Here is a 22,097-nt window from a genome sequence, read left to right on the forward strand (position 1 = left end):
GCATGAACTTCTCCAGGATGCTTCTGAAGCTCCGAGGCTGCGTGTCCCCTCCAAGAGCACAGCTGGCGTGTTACTGAGCCAGCATCAGGCATGCAGGCTCACGGCTCACAGTCCTGCCCCAGGTACTATGGCTGGCTGCCCTCTTTTCCTTGAAACAGCTTCAAAGTGTGTCCAGGTCGGTCCCATAACCGGAGAGGTCAGCTCCTAGGGAACTGACCCAGACCTTCAAAGAGCTGGGTTTGGGTTGGTTAGCACGGCCTTTACACTAAGGCCTTAGCCCCACCATGGAGGTGGTGGCTTGCCCCATAGGGTCCCACACCCAGTTGGGGCAGATGGTACATCTCCTGCCAGGCTGGCTGGTTTCCTCCCACTTGGTCACATCACCCACCACTTTGCCTTACAGGCTTTGCCGTGGCCCAGTGCATAAACCAGCACAGCTCACCGTCCCTGTCCTCGCCATCGCCATCTGCCAGCGGGAGCCCCAGCGGCAGCGGGAGCACCAGCCACTGCGACTCAGGAGGAGCCAGCTCATCGTCCACCCCCTCTGTTGCCCAGAGCCCATCAGGTACTGGCCAAGGGGCACAGTGTGGGGGGTCTTTGGGGAACCTGTGATTCCTCAACACCAAGGCCACTGATATCCAGCCTCTCCTCACCACCTTGTTTGAGGCCACTGCCACTCAGGGGTTCCATGCTCACTCTGACATGATGCTGCCCACAGGCTGGCTGATTTAGCTCCCTGCAGGGGAGGAATTACTCCTTGTGTGGGCCGGCCTGCCCTGACCACAGAGGTGGAGGGGGAGGACAATAGGCCAAGCCTGAATCTACCCCCTCATCACCTCCAAAGCCTGAGGTATCACAAAGAAAGATCTCCTAAACCCAACTGTTTGAACCCTGGCAAAAGAATCATGTCCCTCCTCAATGCTTTCCCCTCCATGACATACCAGTTTCCTCTTTAACTGTTCTGTGCAGCCCAGTCACCTGTGACCATGGGAAGGCAGCGCACTGCCTTCCAAGAGTCTGTCAGGGTGTGCTAGCGTCGTATCGTGCCCTCCTATGACTTACAATCGTTACACAAGTGTCACAGAGAGACCCCGTGAACAGGGAGCCTGGAATGGGACTTGTGAGTGGGTGTCCCCCCCCCCACCCCCATTTTCAGCTTCTGTGAGTCCCTACCACGTGAGCACCTCACTGCTGTGTGCAAACCCAGGAGTAAAGACGCCAGGCTCACTGAAAGACATGGCTCCAAAGTGCAGCCAGAGGAGCAGAGCTCGAGCCGGGATGGTAGTGAGGGCCTTGAGAGTGTGTGATGCTTCACAGACCCCAGTATCATGACCCCCTGGGTCTGCTGTGCACCCCCATTTGGGGACCTTCAGTGTTCTTCACTGTTCCTGTGAGGTCCCATCCAGAGCTCTCGCCCATCATGTTTCAGGGGCAGCTGACCGAACTCTTAATAAGCTGTAGATCAGTGGGTCATGACAAAAGCCATGTGCCAGGGCATGAGCTACCTCGGTGCCAGGGAAATTGAGTGCCCCTGGCCTCTATCCCCTCAGCTCCAGAGGCAGAGATCTCCTTGGGTGCTCACACCTCTGTCTGGAGTTTTTAGCTTCTGCAGTCCCTAGCAAAGGACTAAGCCAGCGTGCCTGTGGCTCACGGGGGACCTCAGCCTGCCTGCACCCCTCTCCCTCCCCTCCCCCACAAGCATCCATTACCTCTGTCTCCTATTAACATTTTCACGAGGCCCAGGGAGCAAGGTCACCCTCAAGCCACCTCACTCAGACCCTTTTCTGCTCAGCACCTGCTCCTCTCTCAGCCCTGGCGGGGGGAGATGACCGCCCTTTCTGAGCTATTTCTGAGCCCTGTTTAAGGTTGGCTGCATATCCAAGCAGTTGCCGCTGCCGTTCCCAGGCTCATAGCTGGGAAATTCAGACAGCGCTCCCTCCAGAAGCCGAGTACATCCCTCAGCCTCCCTCTGAAGCCTGGTCTCATGCTGGCTCTGGGGGCCAAAGTGCAGGGCTGTGTGTGTGCTTGTGTGTACACCCATGTGCTGCCTGCATGTGCACATTTCTGTCTGTGTTGTGTGCACCCAAACTCATGTGTACTTAAAATTATGTTTTGGTCTCTTTCTTATGTAGCAGGTGGGCCTTTCTTCCATTTGTAAGGCGGCATAGGCAACAGTCAAGTGAACAAATGAGCCCATACATTTCTTTGCCTAAAACTGAAACCAGCAAAGAGCCACATTATCAAAATCCAGCCATGTATGCAGATGTTTCCCTGAGTGTGGCCCCAAGGGCTTCAGCTCTGCCTCTCCCCCCAGAGGCTCAGGGTGCACTAGTTCTTTTTTTCCTGGCCTCCCTCAGCCCTCTATCCCTACCTGCACTGTTCCCTGCAGGGTGCCAGCAATGTTGTCCCAAAAATGCAGGGGCTGTTAGCCTGGCTGTCGAGGAGCCAGGCAGTTCTAGTCGATAGCTGACGGTCAGGCCCTCCTGGGTGTCTGCTCCTGTTTGGTGCGTCCTCGGCAGGCCTGTGGGGGCCAGTGTGTGTGTCCTCGTTTTTTATGCCACCTGACAGTAGAAGCCTGAGGCCCATCCTGCCTGTCTGAATCGCTGCAGGCACTGAAATAACTCACCTCTTCAGCAGCTTATGCTTCACTCTCAACCAAGGGCCCAACTGTTGATCCCTGGGAAGAGAGAGCATCAGAGTGCACAAGCAATTGCCTATCACAGGCACCCAGCCACAGGAACCAGCTCTGTCCCCAGGCCCATGAGCTGGAGCTGCAGGTCTCAGGAGGTCCCCCATTCACTTGTCTCTTGTTGCCAACCTTTTCAGGCTAGCCTCAACCTCCCAGGTGCATCCACAGGACAGCACATGGGGTTTCCATGTTCCCTGTAGGGCCAGGTATACCCAGATGGTTTCATCATCTGCCTGGTATCTTACCAAGCCATGCTGAATGGGAAGCCAAGGGTGGAAGAAGGGAAGAAGGTTTAATTGGAACAAGTGGGTTTTAGCCAGTTTCCTGGTTTGATATTGGCCTGGAGTGGTGGCCAGTGTCCAGGCTTCTGATTTGGAGAAGCTGGCCCTGTGTCGCCTTCTTAGCAGACTCTCCACCGTCAGGGCCTGCCCACAGTCTACCAGAGGCGGCTTCCTTAGAGGGACAGCGGGCAGGGGGTGGGCCAGGGCCTCAACCCACAGCCCAGCCAGGGGGCCACTTGTCCTCAAAGTGGTTTTTGAGGGCACAGTGCTGAATCAAAAGCATTCTTAGCCCTGTGTTTCCAGAGCCTCCAAGTCTAGGAAGTCCCCCCCGCCCCCCGCCCCGCCCCCCGCAGTGCGGAGAGCAGCTGCCAGATCCTCTGCAGCCAGAATTAGCAAACTCCGGTGGCTTCTTTGCTCTTGAAGCCATGCTTTGCTCAGCCAAGTGTTTGGTTAGGAAAGTGCACAAAAGATGGAAAGTGCCATCCGCCAGGGAACAACACAGGCCCAGTTTTCTGTGTCTCTGCTCCACAGTTTTCAGTCCCGGAATTGTACAAGGAGACCCGTGAAGCCAGGGGTGACCCTCCCACTGTTTAAGCAGTCAGTGTGGCATGGCACCACCACACAGCCTCCTCGATATACACTGCTGCACAGTGTCCCAATGGACGCTTCTCCCAAAACTGAGCCCCCATGTGGCAGGCCCTGGGCTCAGAAGTGATTCACAGATACCTCTGCATGGAATCCCACCTCGCATTGTACAGTTGAAAACACGAGGGCCCAGAGAGGTCATGCAGCCTGGCCAAGATGCTGCTGCTAGTGAGCGGAGGAGCCCAGGTGTGAACCCTAGTCACGACAACTCCAAAACCCATGCCCTACCTTCTGAAACAACCCAGCAGAATATCAATGGGATTCATCGGTCGATCTCAGGTACCTCGAGGGGTGCCACAGAGACTTGGGCCCTGGGTTTGGGCATTGCTCATGAGGTGCACACATCTCTCCTTCCAATGAGCATGGTTGTTCAAGAGTCCAAATGAAAATCCACAGCCCATCTGCAGAGACCCAGGTAACTGTGCACCCCAGTCAGCAAAGGCTGGGCTCTGTAGCCCCTGTAGAGGAAAGCCTGGTGGTCCCCCCAAATCAGCAGCAAAGTAGACCCCAGACAGCCACATCTCATCTGTCAGCCCAAATGGGTGCATCCCCAAATGAGGACATGAAACCATTCTGATACCCAGTTGTTTTTCTGCCTCTACCCTCTGTCCAGCCCAGGGGACCTTAAATTTCCTGCCTGAGTTTGAAAGGGGGCAGGTTTATAGCAAATGCAGATTTTTCTCAGCTTCCTATGGGGCCTTCAATACGAGCAACTCAAGTTTTGTGGCCATCAGACCTGATTTCAGTAGGGTCCCTCCATAAGCCTGGCCGCACACCCAGCCCCTCAGCCTCTTAGTGGCTCATCTCTCTGCACCTTTTCTGCCTTAGTCTTGGTACCCCACCTACACTGTATTAACTTCTTCTAAACAAGCAGATTTTGTTGAGCCCCTGTGATTAGCAGTCACTAGGATACAGGGTAACCAAGTATGGTATGCACAGGCTAGCTAGCAGAGGAGTCTGCAGTCCATCAGGTGACCACACAGAGAAGTGTCCAGTTAGAAACTACAACCAAGGACACATGCAGGGGCTCCAACAACACCGAACAGCTGCAGCAGGGGCTGGCAGCTCCCAGAGGAGGTATCACGAGGACAAAAGCCAAAGGATGAGGGGTTGACCAGACCAGGGCTCCGTGAGGAAGGCAGTCTCTGGGTGTCTCCCAAAAGGAGCCTGGAATCCGTCAGGAGACAGGTTGATTCCTTTTCCCCATCTCCCTGGGGTCTGTCAGGGTGCCCTGTTTCTGAGAAACAGTCTACATGGCCACCAGGGCCAAAGCCTACGGCCCAGCACTGGCAGAGGGCCCCTCACAGGGAGGGGAAAGGAGCCCGCCCAGAGGGGTCACTGGTTTGCCTGTTGCCCAGAGACAGCCTCTATGCTGGGAGCACCTGCTTTGGATGCTCTTTTGCGTGCCAGAGACAGGCCGTGGACACTTGTGAGGGGCTTTTTGCAAGTACTGACCCTCAAACCTCAAAGCAGTGGATGCTCCCAACCAAAGGAATGGTCAAACTGAATTCTCCGGAAACCAAAGTAAACAACCAGAAAGAGTTGGGAGCGAGGGATTTTATTTTCACCTTTAACTATTTACCTGTTAATGGTGTGTGGAGGGGACTTTACTATCCAGTCTCAACACCCAATACATGAGTTGACTTGTTCCCAGTGTCTTTTTCAAACATGCTTTAAGATCCTCAAGTCCTTCTGGGGAGAGTTGGGTGCCCTGCACTGGGAAGCATCCAGGAACCGGCCCCTTGTCACCCACTCGCCCAGCAGAGCTGGCCTGGTAGGCCTCAGCTTGCTCCCCAGTGAGAAAATTACAGTGTGGGCATCAGCATATTTTCCTAAACATTTTATTGTTTTGAGAAGCTGAAATTGCAGAGAACATATGGCAGGAAAGAGAAAATAGATCCAACTTTGGAACCAAGTGTAGGATCAGTAAGAATTCTTCAGAAATATTTTCTGAGTTATGCATGTGCACACAACATGATAGACGACACATGCATGTACAAACATGCGAATGCATGCTCACACATACTTCCACACACAATTGCACACTCATGTTCTGCATAGGGATTCTGGTAAGAAAATCATCTCAGGAAAGAGCTCTGTGGGCTGCATTGCATCCTTAACCAGCCACTTGATTGCTCTAGATTGCTGCATTTCATGTGTGTTCTTGGGGAGCTACTTATAGGAGGAAGGAAAAGTGTTTGTTAAAGAAATGAAGTCAGAGTGAAGGGCCACCTACTTTTTCTGATGCCCATTCTGTGGGCCCGTAAAATTAGGAGCTGTGGACACTGTGAATCTTCCCCAGGGTTTACAGAAAGAAGGAAGATTTGGTTCTGCCTGGAGCCCGCCAGGGGCAGGGTACTGCTCTGCTGGCCCTTCCTCCTGGTTCCCCGCCTGCTCCCTGAGCTGATTGTCTGAATGTATGACCTTCACCCCATGACACGATCCCCTTAGGGCCAACTTAGAGCCAGACAGCCCAAGATTGACCTGGGTGTCCCTGAACTCAGTTACTAGAGTCAGGCAGGACTTTTCAAGGGCAGAAATCCAAGTAAGAAGTATTGTCTTTTCTCCCCAGTTTTCTCCACAGCATTTTTAAAAAATTGGAGTAAGATATAGATAACATAAAATGTACCATTTCAACCATGTTTAAGCTTATATTTCAGTGGCATTAGTTACCTTCACCTGGTGTTCTGCAGCCTTAATTCTAAGCTTTGCTGTAATTCTGATTCTGTCTCAGAGATGATGGTCCCTTCCTTCTCAAGGAAATGCTCCTAACATGTCTGTTTCAGCCAGTTAGAGCCCACCCCCAGGCCGCTTGGTGCCAGGTCTCAGATCTTCCCGCCATGGTTCAGTCTTGGTTCTCAAAGGTCCAGTTCGGCAGAGCGTTGCCTGGAGATTGATTGCCACCTCACGGCTGGGGAGGATGTCTTGGAGCACCGCGCCCACCCAAGGCTCTCCCAGCACTCGCAGAGCTGCGCTGTTAGCTTTAGGGTGGTGACACCGAGAACCGTCGGCCCCATCATTTGGGTCAGAAATTTGCTGATTTCACCAGCTGGTTTGGCTCCAGTCCCACAACCACACAGCCTTTCCTCCTCAGACTCTCCTGGGGATGCAGGGTTTACATCGTAACTGCTGGTTCACACCGAAACTGATGGGCAATTTTGTTGTTCTGTCCCCCTGAGGTTTCTCACTGAGACCAGATGTCGCTGATAGCCCCACTCTCTGCTTTCCAACAGGACCAAATCTTCATTGTCTCTACCAAACCTCAGCTGTCCCGATAGCACCTCGTCCTGGGGGGGCTGACTGGGGGTATCTACCTGCATGGGGGGCTGCATCCACACCCCAGCTGTCACAGCTCCTGCTGGGGCACTGCCCCCCTCCCCTTGCACTCTCATCAATGCTTAGTGTTCATCTCTGCTCTGTGCCCGTCCCTGTGTCACCTTTCTCTGTCCTATTGTTAAAGGCTTTCTGTGACCTGTCGCTGTGTTTCCCTCTAGTCAGGAGTGGCAGGAAAGGACGCCGGCGAGTGTTCAGCCTGTCGGAGGCCGACAGTCACGGCGGCCACTGGGTTTAGTGCTTCGAACGGCAGATGTCACGGCAACTCTGGCACAGTCAATTCAGGCAGGTCTCCTCCCTTAGCCTCCACGGGCCCGCGACGCCCCCGCGCCACGCTGCACTTCTACAGTTGGCAGGCTCTGCATGGCAAGCCAGGCCAGGCTGGGCCCCAGAGACACCAGGTCACAACCTAAGAGCCATCCTCAAAGTGGGCATTTCCTCTGCTTCCCCTGACACTGGATCTGCCAATCCCTTTGTAGCCTCCTCTCATCTGAGGATCAAAACCCCTGGCTCTTGCCCCTTTCCACGCCAGCCCCAGGCAACCTGGAAATGCTGTCGCTCTCTCTGCATGCCGAGCAGGCCAGTGTCAGGCGCAGCACAGGCCCTGGGCTAGAGGCAGGTTTCCTAGCGCAGCCCTCTCAGAGCACCCCCAGTTTACGCCACGGGGTTGGGTGGTAGAAATTGCAAAAAGCAACAGTCAGCTCTTTTTTTTCCTTTTTCCTTTTTTCCCTGGTCTTGCTCAAAGCTAAGTGATACTTGCAGTCACATTCCAGCCAAAGGCCAAAAGTTGCAGACACACCAACAAAGGTAACGCCATCATCCTCCTTCTTCCATTGCGTGCTCCAAACAGCAGCAAGGTTGGTCTGGCGGCCGCGGCACACCTGTTGGGTCCATCGCGGCTGCCTCCGCCCTTGGTGCTTCCTAGACTTTGCCACGTGTGCCCTGCCGCTCCGCAGCAGTGGCGCTTGCCAGTCAGGAGCCTCCTGCCTTCTTTTTCGTTTAAAAGCTGTTCTTCTGAGCTTTGCCCTCTGACTTGCTGTGCTGTGCTGTTCATTTCTTCCCCACATCACTCAGGCCCACCTATTCCAGACTGAACACATCAAATCCAAATATTTACTGGAAACTGAACTCACTCTACCAGGGTCAGCTGAGCCCCTGCTCCAAAGCCAGACATCAGATGCCGAGGGTGCTGTCCAGGGACGCGCTGGTCCACTTGGGGCAGAGCCTGGGAAGGTCAAGCACCGCTCACGGAGACCTGGACTTCCGGGGTTTCCCACTCCCGCTCCAGTTGTCGCCCCTGCCCCTGGCGGGGAGGCCAGAGTGTTCTCCAAGCCCCTCATTTCCTGGAGCAGGCCCCAGCTTGTGGCCTCAGACCTCGAAAAACACCAGCTGCAGTAACCTTTGCAGCTCGGCGCTTGGCCAGAAAATGTGTCCTCACTGGGTAGTTTTCCCCTGGTAAAAACCTGGCAGAGTCCCCCTCCCCCAGTGGATGAATGTGAAGATCACATTCAGGAAGCAGTTCTTGGTTTAAAAAATAATAAAGTAAAAATAAATAAAAGTGAGGCCATATTGTGGGTGATGGGTAAGAGGAGGTTACTTTTTTTTTTTTTTTTTTCAAAAAAAAAAGAATAGAGGCTATTTTTATGGGGGGGATCCATCCCCTTTAATAAAATTGTTCGTTCTTTTCCTAAAAAAGAAAACAGTTTTGTATATATGGTATTATTTGTTGGTTTATTTGTTTTTTAATATATCTGATGGCAACTTTCCCATATCCTTGATTATTCTCATCAGCAAAAACCCCGTTAGGGATCAGGGAAAGAGGTTTGCCAGCTTTTTTGAATATCTGCATGCAAATGCTGATGTGCAAAGAGGGAACTCTTACACAGAAGTTTTGAGAAAAACGTGAAAGAAATGCTTTGCAGCTCTGTCTCCAGATGGCACAAAAGTGCCATTTGGAGAACTAGTCATTTCTGAACTGCCCTGTCAGCAGCTGAACTTACATGTATCTCCATACGTACAAAGTTCACAGGCGTGCTCACGCTCATGTGAAGCGAAGTGGAGGCCACCAGAGCAGGCGAGCCCCCTCTCAGAGAGCCATGCACCCTGATGAATGCCGGGCAGGTTGTGCTAGGCTGGAACTTGAGCCTGGGCCTCGAAATCAGCCCGTCGCCACAGGCATCCTTACTGAACGGAGCAGAGTCATAGAAATTCAGAGAAACCAGAGAGCGCGTGGTGTGTTCGGCATGCTGGGCCCAGATCACACCCCGCTCGAATCACTTTTTCCGCTGGTGCTCGTGGGGCCCCGCCACCACCCTCCGGGAGTGAGGACAGGCCCAGAGTCCCACACAGTGGTTTCCTCTGGCCTTATTTCACCTAAAAAAAAAAAAAAAATAAAAAGGCCTTATAAAGACATTAGCTGGGACCTTGCAGTGCTCATCTTGCCTGAGAGTCTTGTGGGAAGAAACGCCAACGTGTACTTTCGGAAACTCAATCTGTTGCTTGCACTTTCTCTCCACGACGGGGATCCTGTCCTCTCTTTTATCCCATCTGTGTGCCCTATGGTTTTATTTTGCTCTTTTTTTATTTTTTTTTTTACTCTGTGTTCAGTTTGCAATTCTGTTTTGTTTTTGGCAAACTTATAAGAAAGGGAGAAACTAGCTGGAATCACACTGGACAAAAGAGTGCCTGCCACCAGCCCCAGGATCCAGGGCACTCTCAGACTTGCAGCTCCACAATGTCATCGGCACCTCCGGCCGGCAGCCTGTCAGCCCCACAGTCTGCACACTAGAATTTGCTCCCCAGAGGAGATGCCCGTGGTCTTCCTGTTGGTGTTGTCGAGTTGCAGGCCTGTAACACCCCAGGAAAGGTTTTCCACAGTGCACTCCCGCCACAACTGGTGTTTTCATCCAGGCAAATTCGTCATTGGAAAGCAAGTTAGGCCATTGGGCTGTAATCCAATCAAGGATTTTGAAAAGCACCCAAAAAAAGAAATTGCCGCTCTGAGAATAACTGTATCCGGCAGAGCCCCCCGTACCTTCCTCCTGGCATGGTTTGTCTCCAGGGGGAGCAGGAGTGGTCCCGGGTGACCACAGTCCCTTCCTGAGTGCTCACCCAGCACTGAGCGAAGGAATAGGAGGCAGACCCGTCTGAGGTGTGGGTTTGGTTCTGCAAGTTAAAAAGTTCTACAGAATTTCCTTTTTAAATTTTTTTAATGTCACAGTGAGTCCCCTCTTGGCTAAATGTCACCAAATTAGATGTTGGAAATGGCATAAAGTGATAAGCACACCCAAGCCCATTTCTTTGCTAAATATGTGTCTACCCTCAGGCAGGTGGTCCAGGACTCGTGCAAACATACAGCCCACCTGGGCCACTCCCTGGCACCCAGGAAGGGGCTTCCACAACCCACCGTTTGATTTTTGCACAAACCCCTCGTTTTCTCCTTGTATCACAAGTGAGGGTAACCCTGGGCCCTGACAGGTTTTCCACCAAGCCTCAGTCAGACTGGATTTACCAGCTTCTGTGTCCCCAGAAGGAGGAGGTGGAGCCAGCTGTTCCATCCACACCACCATCTCCCACCCAGATCTCCCTGGGCCTTTGTTCAGGATGGGAGCAGAGGGTGCCAGCGGGAGCAGAATATCTCAGAGCTAAGTGTCCCTTTGCTTTCCCTCCACCCAGATGACCCCATGACTATGGAACAGCCTCAGCCTAACCTTCCTGACCAGTTGGTGATCGTCAATGACATGGAAGCAGACACCAGGCCCGGCAAGAGCCTGGCAAGGAGCGTGGACATGGAGACAGTCAGTCTGTCCCCCAGCCTCACCCCGGCCCAGCAGCCTACCATCTCCCTGCTCTGTGAGGACACTGCCGACACGCTGAGCGTAGAGTCGCTGACCCTCATCCCACCTGTTGACCCCCACAGCCTCCGCACCCTCACAGGCATCCCCCCGCCCCCCACACTAGCCACAGAGGGCACAGTGACCCCAGGTGAGGAGGTTGCACCCCCTGAGCCAGCAGGCCCCACCGAGCACTAAGTGGGGGCTGAGCAGCCTCCCTTTGTGCGTGTGGCCCCGCCGCTGGTAGGGACCCAGTGCCACTGACTCCAAAGACACTTTGGGAGCATCCACAGCAACCATCTTCACCACCCACCCTTGTGCTCCTTGACTGCATTTGAATTCCTTTTTCATTTCGCACTTCGTGGAGAACAGCTGGGCCTGGTGGAGACACCCCAGCAAACCCAGAGGGCTGAGGCGGCCCTCGGGAAGGAGGTTGGGCTCCTGCTCTCTGAGGCCCACCGCCCCCCAGGGGGCAGGGCCCTTCGGCACAAGTCCCTTCAGCAGCCAGCCCTCCCCAGGCTCACAGCTCCACTGTGCCATCCCAGTGTGCACACAAGAAGTGGACAAGGTCGCTGTAGGTAGAAATTTGTAGAAAAGTGAACTTTGATAAACATCTTTTTTGGGTATTTATTTCCGCTTTTGGCAGCACGTGAAAAGCATTTATTTAAAAAGCATCTATTTTTTAAAAGACAAAGTCCAAAAAAGTCCTCAATGCTAAGGTTTGATGTCATGTAAAAAGTGTAAGATTGCTGTTCAGATTTCATTTTCATTTTCCCTTGAACATCCCAGTTGTTTGGGTTTAGAGTTCTCAGTCTGGCGTTCTCTGTTTTCTTAAGTGATTCTTACTTCTTTATTGCTTACTGACTCTGCAAGCCTGTGGGATGATAAAGTACCTTCCTGGAAAGTTTAGAGTATTTTTTAAACAAAATAAGAGAGACACATGCATTCTCAGGTACACACGGAGTGGAGAGAGCTGAAAGTTTCTCTGCCGTGGCAGCCAAGGGGCCTTGCACTGGTTACCTGAAAGATCTTTTCACAAGAGGGGGTCATGCAGTCAGCTCCTGGTTCGGGGCCCATTCCTCATCTCTCTGGGCTGGAGGCAAGCAGGACTGTTTCTCGGCATCACTTTCTGTGGCTGCCATCTTTGTTTGTCTAAGAGAGAATCTTTGGGACCGTGAGGACCCCGGCCCTAGCAGCTACGATGAGAAGCAAAGGCCATGGAAGCCATCCCCTACATCACCTGCCGCGCAGCTCTGCACACCTCCTCTCTGCTGCTGCAAGAAAGACACGAGCTTGTTTTTAAAATGAACCCCCTGCCCAGTCCCTTCTCCCTTTGGGCTGGGTGTGTGGGGGGCAAGGGGCAGTTCTCCACCATATCCAGCAAAGCAGCCAAAGTGTTCCTTGCAACTTGGCACAGCCAAGCGACCCCCCTTTCCTTCTGGTCCATGCGAAGACCTTCCACAACTTTCCTTCATGTGTCCACCAGGGGTGTCAGCACACACAGCATCGGTGTCGGCCGAGCCCAGTTAACGGGTGGCCTCAGAAGATGCTGCGAATGCTCATCATCCATCTATTAGAGGACGCCATCCTCACTGCCTCCCTCAATCCAGCTGTCATGGCAGGGCCTGCTGAGGCCACATTTCAGCCTCCTGAAGCAAACACACATCCTGCGGAGGAGGGGCAGTCGTGCCCATGGGCGCGGGTCTCTAGTCACCAGAGGCCTCCAGGAGCTGTGTCCACCAACCTTCAGTCTGGTTTTCAACTGACTGGGGCAGCAGGAGTGAAGAGGCCAGTGACTTCCCGGGCCAGCGGCATTATTGGGAGGAACAAGCCCATGCAGGCGGACCCAGGCCCTCCCCGAGCCCACCGCCCACTGTCTGAAGTCCAGGTCTAGGTGGCTTTGTGGCCTCAGGGCACTGAAGGGGAAGGAAGGTCTTGGGCAGGGGAGACAGCCCAGCCCGCCTCGGGGTGGGGGGGTGCCCTCTGACCCCTCGGGTTCTTAGACTCAGATCTCTGGGCTTAGCCTCAGCCAGCCCTTCCAGCCCCATCTCCACATCCCTACAGAAGGATTGGCTGGGGTTGGTCTCACCCTCCCCAAGTCCACACTGGGCCCTTTGGGTTTGCCAAGTCAGGAGGCAGGGTTGACACATGAACCCCCAAAGCTCAACTTTGAAAGCTGCTGTGGAGAAGCACATGTTCTTTCTGGTTTGAGTAAGGATGCCTCTCCCCAAAAGTCAGATGGGCGAGCTCAAGGAGCTCCCCAGGGAGGGGTGGGCAGGAGGGCCCCACCTCCACCAGCAGGCCGTCCCGCTCCCCTTCCCCTCCATCAAGCCTGCCCTGCCCTGCGCTCTCCGCAGAAGGCAGCTTCCCACCAAAACACTGGCATTAGCAAGTGACCGGGGTGAGTGAAGAAACTCACCCCTTCACAGACATACACAAGATTTCTCTAAGGTCTCAAGATGCACTGTTTAAAAAAAAAAAAAAAAAGCATGGGGTGAACTGATTCTCATCTTCTTTTCTAGATGCAATAAGAAATGTTTCATGTAGTCATGTTGACACTGGGCATACACTGTAAGGGTTCCTATTCCTAATGTTCCTCTGAGCTGAAAATATGTAAATAATTCTTGTCTCAAGGAGGAGCAGCATTAGGAAACCTCATGCTTCTGGGTTGAGGGACCGTTCCAGGGAAGAACCTGCTTACCAGTGTGACTCATGCTTCATGAGTACTGCACACCAGGGTGGAAACGAAAACTGGAACTTCCTTGTAAATTGTTACTTGGCAATAAAAGAGAAAGAGTTCCCAGAATGTGGCTGCTGCTTCGTGGTGCTGTGGCACAGAGGCCATGGCAGGCAAAGGGGAAGGTTCTCTGTGGTCTGACCCCTCAGCTTGTCACAGCTGCCTAGAGGGGTGGGCAGCCCCTCCCTGCCCCCACCCTAGCCAGGTATTCCCCAATTCCAAAAAGGGAGGTGGGGCAGTTCCTACCCAGAGCTGGGAAAACTCAGGGGAAGTAAGTTCCACCCAGAGGGTGCCTCTGCCCCACACCAGGTGCAGTGAGTTTGGTCCATGCTCTTTGTCCCTCGCCTGTCAGGTAGTTCTCCACAGGTGCTGCACCTGTGGGAAGGTGCCGCTAATAGCCCTACCTCCCATGGGCACAGGGAACCTCCCCATTGTGGCTTTGACGTGCCGCTGGGCTGAGGGAAGCGGGAAGGGCCCAGGCATCAGTGAAGCTCGTGCTGGCGCGGGCTCCTTCCAGAACACACCGACATGCACCAGCGTGAGCTCTGAAACTCCCCGGAAATGGGTTCTTAACAGCAACTCCTGACGTCCCAGCTCAAACCTGGCCCAGAAACAGCCAGACCTTTTGGGCCTTGAGGTAAAACCTAAATTGAGTCCAAAGTGAATGGCGCACCACCTGCCTTCCCCACCAAAGGTTGAAGTGATGCCACCGGAAGGTGGAGACCGCTGCAGAGGGGCAGCCGCCCTGGATCTGCAGTCTCCCGCGTGCCCCAGCAGGGTTCTCTTCCCCTCCTGGCCCAGTTTATCTGGACCAGTTCTCTGAAGTTGGCCCACGAGGCCCAGGGCCTCAGAGGTGCTGGGAGTCCCCGAACTGAGGTTGGACCCCGCTCTGCCCCGAGGTCTGCTCAGTGCCCAGTGCGGTGTCAGGGCCGGCTGCAGCCCTGCCCATCCCCACAGCACATGCCTCACAGGCCCGTGGGCACTCCTGCGTCACAATGACTTCAGTGTAAAAACAGGATCTTCCTGGAAGGGAACCTTGGTGAAGGTGGGAGGTGGGCCTCAGGACGGCAGGACCTAGGACAGCAGCTACGAGGAGACAGGTACCGAGGTGAGGGCCAGCTGGGCCAAGTGTGCCTGGGCTGGTCACGGGAAGAAGGGGCTGAGGCAGCGGCTCTCAGGTGTGGACTGGTGGCAGAATCATTTGGAACACTTGTTCACCATCCGGAACTATGAGCTGCCCCAGACCTGGTCAGTGAGTCCCCGAGATGGTGCCTGGCTGACAGCCCTTTGCACCATGTGGACACAGAGCAGGTGCTCAGCTTCCACCACTTGACAGCTGTGTGGCTGGGGCCAGGTGACCTCCCTTTGCTTGGGTTTCCTTGTCCACACTGTAAGGACAGGAACAGGCCTGCCTCGCCAGTGGTTAGGCTGGAGGGGTCACGTTGGCAATGTGTTCAGCTCAGGACCAGTGGCCTGCGGCCTCAGGGGCAGCTTTCCCCATCCTTTTCTCAGCTCAGGCTTGAACCCAGGAAGGCCCTCTTTGGTGGTCTTGAGCCAGTCTCTTCGCCTCATCTATAAGGCATGAGCACCCTCCCTCCAGCTGGAAGTGGCCCTGTGTTTCCCAGGGGCATATACCGTGGCTAGCAAGAGTTTGGGGGATCTGTCCTGGTGGAGGTGCCAGCGAGCCTGTCCGTGTATCCTCTGATGGCAGGTGAGGGTGGGCAGCATCCTGCCTGTGAGTGACCTCAAGTCCTAAGACTCTCTTCCAACCATCACTTTCCTGCTGGTTGTCTGCTGGAAACTCCCTCCCCCTCTTGTCCTGTGTCCTCCAGGCACTTCAGGGTGGTGGGAAAAAAACGTCCCTGTCTACAGTGCTTTTGTCCAAAGGAAGGTGGGTCTGAATCACTGGCCTGGGAACATGTGGGCTTTCCTGCAAATGCACTCAAGTGTGTGGGTGGGGCAGTGTGGGGCCTCCCTGCAAGCGACAGGCCACAGGGCTCCACTGCCTGAGCGACCTGTGTGTGTACCAACGCCCCCAGATGCCTCCACCACTCCTCCTCCTGAGCCACATGCCACCCAGCTCAGCCTGATCTCCCCCCGGCGGTAGTATGTGCCCACCTGAACACGTGCCCTAGCGCCTGGCCTGTCACGCCCTTGATTCTTGACTTCCCTTATAAGTGCAGTGTACAGCTGACCCTTCAACAACCTGGGGGTGAGGGGCACCCATCCCCCATGCAGTTGAAAATCTGAGTATAATTTTTGACTCCCCCAAAGCTTTCCTAGTAGCCTACTGTTGGCTGGAAGTCTATAACATAAACAATCAATTGACACATATTTTATGTGTGTATGTATTATATACCATATTCTTATAATAAATAAACTAGAGAAAATGTTATTAAGGAAATCATAAGGAAGAGAAAATATAGAAAGGGGCAAAAGTAGGTTTACAGTTGTGAGTATGCAAAACAGTCTATTCTTGCACTATTTATTAATTATTGTGTCATTTTCCATATGAACAACTGTAAACCTACTTTTGCCCCACCTTGTATGTTTATGGTATTTATTTTTTTTAAATCCTATGTTGCTCAAGGATCAACTGTATTTTTTTAAAGATTTTATTTATTTATTTTTAGAGTGGGAAGGGAGGGAGATAGAGAGAGAGAGAAACATCAATGTGCGGTTGCTGGGGGTTATAGCCTGAAACCCAGGCATGTACCCTGGCTGGGAATCGAACCTGCTACACTTTGGTTCGCAGCCCACGCTCAATCCACTGAGCTACACCAGCCAGGGCTGGATCAACTGTATTTAAAAGGGAGACTTTACTTCTGGAAACTGAAAACCAGTAGCACTTGTGTATTTGTTTCCCAGGGCTGCCATAGAGAATCCCCACAAGCTGCAAGGCTGGAAACAGCAGAAACAGATGCTCTCACAGCTCTGGAACCAGAGGTCTGAGATCAAGGGGTTGCATGAGTTGGTTCCCAATCCCCCCTGGGACCCTTAGGGAGACTGTTCCCGGCCTCTCTTGGCTCCTGGTGTTGCTGGCAGTCCTCAGCTTTCCTTGGCTTGCAGCCGCCCCACTCCGATCTCTGCCTGCCTTCCATGGCCTCCTTCCCTCAGTACCTCTGTGTCAAATCTTCTTTCTATTACGAGGACACCAGTCACTGGATTTAGGACCCACTCCGATCCAGGTCTCGTCTCAAGATCCTTAACTTCCCTGCATCCGTAGTGACCCTATTTCCAAATAAGATCACATGCTCACGTACTGAGGGTTAGGATGTGGACCTATCTTTTTAAAGTGTGGGGTGGGGCGGGGGGGTCACCATTCAACACACTGTATTTCCTAGAAATGAAAGATACCATAAAAGTAAATACAATAAAAGCAAATCCATGTCATTAAATTTTAACCAGGCTCTGGGCCTGAGGCCCGCCCTCTCCCTGCTGAAAGTGAGACCAGCCAAGGTCGGAGACCTGTCAGCGCTGACCGAGGCTTCCTCGCTGCTGGGGTCAGAGGGCTGAGCAGAGAGAAGCCGCAGCTCACCCTGGGACTCAGCGATTTCAGCGTGTGTCCCTGCGCCCCAGAGTCATGCCAGGCCCCCCGGCTGGTCGGTGAGGCCATGGCGGTCTGAGCAGAGCAGCGCCTGCTGCAGAGCGGGCCCCGGACGGGCGGCTCTTCCTTCAGCTTTGTGTCCTTGTTTATTATTATTAATTGAGGTAAAATTCACATTCCATAAAATTAACCATTTTAAAATAAACAGTTTAGTAGCTTTACGTTCACTTATAACCTTGTGCAACCACCACCTCTGTCTAATTTCAGAATATTTTTATTGCCCCACAGGAAATCCGGGGGCATTAGGCAGGCACTTCCCATGTACTGCCATCCTTCTGTCCGTGTGGCTCTGCCTGTTAAGTTTCCCACAGGTGCACTCACGCAATAGGTGGCCTTTCATGGCTGTCTCGTTTCACTTCCTACAAAGTTCTCAAGGTTCATCCACATTGTAGCCTGTATCAGAATCTCATTCTTTCGTGAGGCTGAACAATTGTCCACCACCCAGCTAGACCACATTTCATTTCTTCATTCACCCAGGCAGACTCCTTGCCAGCTCCAGCTGCCCTGGCAGGGCACCTGCCCACCCCCTCACCTGCCTTGCAAATTCATAGGAACTGCCTAAAGCTCACCTTATCTCAGTGTCTTCTCTTGAACCTGCTTATCTCTGGCACTTTATTGATGCTGAGATTTCCTGCCAATCCACCCGGGCAAGGACAGTCACTGCCAAAAACCTGAGGAATTGCACCCTCTGCCTGGCTTTGGTGGCATCTGTCTGTGAGAAGTGACAGCAGAGCCCCAGCACCCTCTGGCCCCTCCCCAGAAGCCCCCAGTGGGTGAGAAGACAAGTTCCCTTTCTCTCATCATTTGAACATTATCCAACAAACATGAAACATCCACCGTGTAGCCAGACACTAAGGAGGCAGCCGTGAACAGTCAGACCAAACACTGTGCCACCTGGAGCCAACCTCCCAGCAGAGGAAGCAGGCAATACACAAAATAAACCCATAAATTCCATAGTGATTGGAAAGTTCTGTGTGCTATAAGAAGAGCCCAGAAAAGGAGAGATGAGAGGGGCTGCAGTTTTAAACAGGGAGATCATGGAAGGTCATATTTAGAAAGGCCATTTGAGCAAAGATTGAGGGAGGTGAGGGAGGAAGCCTCATGGATGTCTGAGGAAGGAAGTCCCAGGCAGAGGGAACAGCCAGCACGAAGGCCTGGGGCAGGCTGGAGGAGCTGTGAGGGCCTGCGTGTCTGCAGAACAGCTGGGACGGGTGAGTGGAGGTGAGTGGAGGCATGGTGGGGTGGGCCAGGGATCCCAGGAAGCCAGTCCAGGACTTGGACTTTTCTCTGAGGAGCACAGGGGGCCCTGGGAGGACTTTGAGGACAGGAGGCCATGTCCTGACCGTGTTCTATCAGGGCCACTCAGACTGCTGCTTGGAGAATGTTCTGGATCAGGGTGAGTGGAGGCCAGAGGCTAGTTAGGAGGCAGTTGGCAAAAGTCCAGCTCAGCAATCTAACAAGGCCCATTAGCTTTGCCCTGAGACTCCAACACACACTGGCACCTGTGTGAATATGCACACACATACACTCTGTTCGCATGCGTGCACACGTGTGCACAAGTGCACACACAGAGCTCTTGGAGCCAGACGGAGGCTCAACTCCTGATTCTGTAAGCAATTTTCAGTGTGATTGAGAGCAAGCGACTTCTCATCTCTGAGCCTCAGTTTCCCACTCCTGGTAAGTGGAAGTTCAGATACCTGCTTCCCAAAGTGCTTGTGGGCAAATGTTCACACTTCACCCAGAGGAGCAGTGGTGAGTGACTGGCCCCAGCGGTGCTCATTCAATGACCCTTTGTACACTGAGGCGAGTGGACTGGTTACCCTGGCTTCTGACTCCAAGGAGTAGCCACCGGCAGGCACCACCAGGTCTCTGGAGCCTCTGTGCAGGATTGCCCCAGACCAGGCAGGGGGCTTCAGAGGTCACTGCTGTCCTCCAGAGTGCCTGGCCTCTGGAGTGGCAGCCCCATAAACACCCCACCACAAGATCCAGCGACAGAGCCACTCACATGTCCCGCCTGGATGCTGCTGAGTTGTGGGAAGGTCATCATGAAAAACACAGGTGGGAAAAACATTCTGAGTCCACGCTTCCCTGCCCTGCACTGTTCTACACACAGTTGTCATCATTATCATCGTCGTCTTTGTCTCCATCAGCATCATCCTCATCATCTTCCTTATCTTCATCACTAGCCTCTGCTAAATACCACCTCTGCATCAGGCCCTGCATAAAAGTTGTCATCATCATCCATCTCACTTCATCCTCTCAACAACCTTGCGAGGTGGGTACAGTGATTTCCCCCATTTTCCAGATGAGGGAATCCAAGGCACAGAAAGGTTATGAGATTTGCCCAAGATCACCTCTCTAGGAAATGGGGCTGAGACTGATTTTCACCCAACAGGCCGCTCCAGCACCCACGCCTGGTCCCCAGCCAAGAAGGGCAGCCTTGGTCTCGGCCAGGGTCTCGGCCTGGGACCAGTGGGCAGCCTTCACTGGGATAACCACACATCTTCTCTGTCTGCACTGATGCTCTCCAGAGCAGCGGTGTGTCTCATGTCCTCTCCCAAAGTGCCGTCCTTTTCCCAGAGTGGGCAGCTGAGGTGAGGAAGAGGCAGGGACACGCTCGAGTCCTAGGGGTGGGATTCGAACCCAGGTCTGTTTCCCATACTATGCCCAAGAAGGGCAGGCTAGAGGGGGCGTCCTGTGGGGATGGGAATGGTGTTATGTGCAGAGCCCGGCAGCCTCCACCACAACCTCCCTGAAAATCCCCCCAGTGTTCTCCATGGCCCCACTGGGTTCCCCCCAGGGGTGATGCTTCAGTGGGGTTACGGGTGTCTCATATATGTTCCGGTCACAGAATAAAAGTGATTCCCTGTTCTCATTCCCTACCATTCCCTCAGGTGAAGGCAAAGAGTAAGTCTCTGTGGGTGCTTTGTTGGTGTTTAACAGCCATTTAAACATTTGCTGATCTCCCCTTTCTTCAAAAGAAAGAAACTCCCAATGTTCAACAGGCAATCTCTGGAGCCAGAACTGACTGTTCGATTGTATTCTCATGGTACTTGTTTAAGTTGTCTGCTACTTATGGCAACAGGCGAATGTTTCACTTGTGGCAATAGTGTGAAAGGACCTCTTAAATTAAAATTAGCTTTTCAAAGTATCGGGTTTAAAATAAACTTGTTAGGCACAATGAGATGTCACCTCCCACCTGTCAGAATGGCTATCATGAAAAAGACAGCAAACAGCAAGTGTTGGCTGGTGAGGACGTGGAGAGAGTGGAACCCTCCCGCACTGTTGGTGGGGATGTAAATGGTGCAGCCACTGTGGAAAACAGTGCAGAAGTTCCCCCCAAAATTAAAACGTAACTACTAGGTGATCCAGCAATTCTACTTCTGGATATTTATCTGAAGAAACCCAAAACACTAATTCAAAAAGATATACTGGCATTCATCCCTATGTTCATTACAACATTATTCACAACAGCTGAGACATGGGAGCAACCTAAATGCCCTTCAACAGGTGAATGAATAAGATGCAGTATATGTATACAATGAAATACTATTCAGCCATAGAAAGAAATTTTGCCACTTTTGACAATGTAAATAAGTAGGGGGGTATTATACTAAGTAAAATAAGCCAGACAGAGAAAGACCAATACTCTATGATCTCGTTTATATGTGGAAGTAAAAAAAAAAAAAAAAACTAAAAAAAAAGAGAGACCAGACTTGTGGTTGCCAGGTGAAAAAAGGGAGCCCGACTCAGCCCAGGAAGAGAGGACGAGTGGAGGACTCTGGAAACCAGAGAGGACAGAGGGGGCGCAGCTGAACGCAGAGAAGGCTGGAGCCTTGCTTCTGGGTGGACAGGGCTGCGAGACACGTGCTGGCTAAGGGAGGGCCTGAGCCTGGGCTACCCGCAGTGCCCAGAGCCTGCCAAGGGCCTGCAGAAAAGCCAGAAGTTATCAAGTGTCCCAGTCCCAAGGGGTCCAGAATCTAACCAGAGGCCTATGGGCTGTGTGCCCACCTAGGTCAGGGTGGCCTAGGTTATGCTGCAGTCACAGGTGGCTGAACACAGCTGGGGTGAGCTCTCCCCCACCACGTGTCCAGCACTGGGTGCAGGGCTCTGCCTGTCACGATCATTGTGTTTCCCAGCTGCGGGAGGCACCACGCATCTCAGGACAAGACGGCACAGAAGAGCAGCGGGGATCCCACCAGCCCCGGAGGGTTTCAGCTCAGAGGTTAAACATCACATCTGCTCACACCGCACGGAGGAAGCAGGGCCCTGGACCACAGTGACCTGCGAGAGGGTGTGGACCCAGGAGGAGAGGAGAACCAGACATCTTGGGGTGCTTAACAATGTCTCCCACATTCTGGAGGACTCCAGACCTGAGCAGCTCACTGCCCAGAATGAGCTCCTTCACTGGGCAGATGCCAGCCCAAGACACCCAGGGACAGGGACCCAGGGACCATCAGAGTTGCAGAGGGCCTCTCCCCTAACGGGATGTTACCCCTGGGAAAAGGGGTGGAGTGGGGAGGAATCAAAAACAAGAGTTCTGAATCAAAAAAGTTGACGTGAGAAAGACTGCATTTAAACCGCAGGAGTGACGAGAGAAGGTTCTCCTGCCATCAGCAGGAGTGAGGACGAAGTTGTCACTGTTTGCACATCTGGGTCATAATCACAGTCTCAGCACCAACTCAGACTTGCCACTGCCCAGCCCACTCTGGGCATTTTGCCTCTACCCCTCCCACCTTCCGGTCCTGTGAGGAGGCCCCACTACTCACCTATTTCACAGAGGAGGAAGCTGAGACTCAGAGAGGGTGGCATAAGAATAAGCCAAACACATTACCTACCAGGTCTCTCACTCCAGCCATGCGCAATACAGTCGGTGCTTTATCAGCCCCATTGTATAGATGGGCAAAGTGAGGGCAAGAGAGGGAGAGTAAACTGCTGAGGTCCCAGGGCTGCTCAGGGCAGAGTGGGGCCC

At 53.1% G+C, this 22,097-nt stretch overlaps 1 protein-coding gene across 9 annotated transcripts in view; it reads left to right on the forward strand.

The window, feature by feature from the left end:
- CLEC16A (C-type lectin domain containing 16A) overlaps positions 1 to 13,587 on the forward strand; it is a 220,453-nt gene extending 206,866 nt beyond the window's left edge. For 8 of the 9 annotated variants that reach the window (XM_045819437.1, XM_045819441.1, XM_045819432.1 and 5 more), the window contains 2 exons: positions 404 to 565; positions 10,624 to 13,587. In XM_045819437.1, coding sequence (XP_045675393.1) covers positions 404 to 565; positions 10,624 to 10,979 — 518 coding nt within the window. In that variant the 3' untranslated portion in view covers positions 10,980 to 13,587. Of the gene's footprint in view, positions 1 to 403; positions 566 to 7,109; positions 7,234 to 10,623 lie in introns of all 9 variants that reach the window. The other variant, XM_045819439.1, reaches the window with a different exon arrangement.
- Positions 13,588 to 22,097: the final 8,510 nt, after the last annotated feature.

Source organism: Phyllostomus hastatus, unplaced genomic scaffold (assembly GCF_019186645.2).
Source record: "Phyllostomus hastatus isolate PE091 unplaced genomic scaffold, TTU_PhHast_1.1 phas_scaffold_385, whole genome shotgun sequence".
NCBI classification, from domain to species: Eukaryota; Metazoa; Chordata; class Mammalia; order Chiroptera; family Phyllostomidae; genus Phyllostomus; species Phyllostomus hastatus.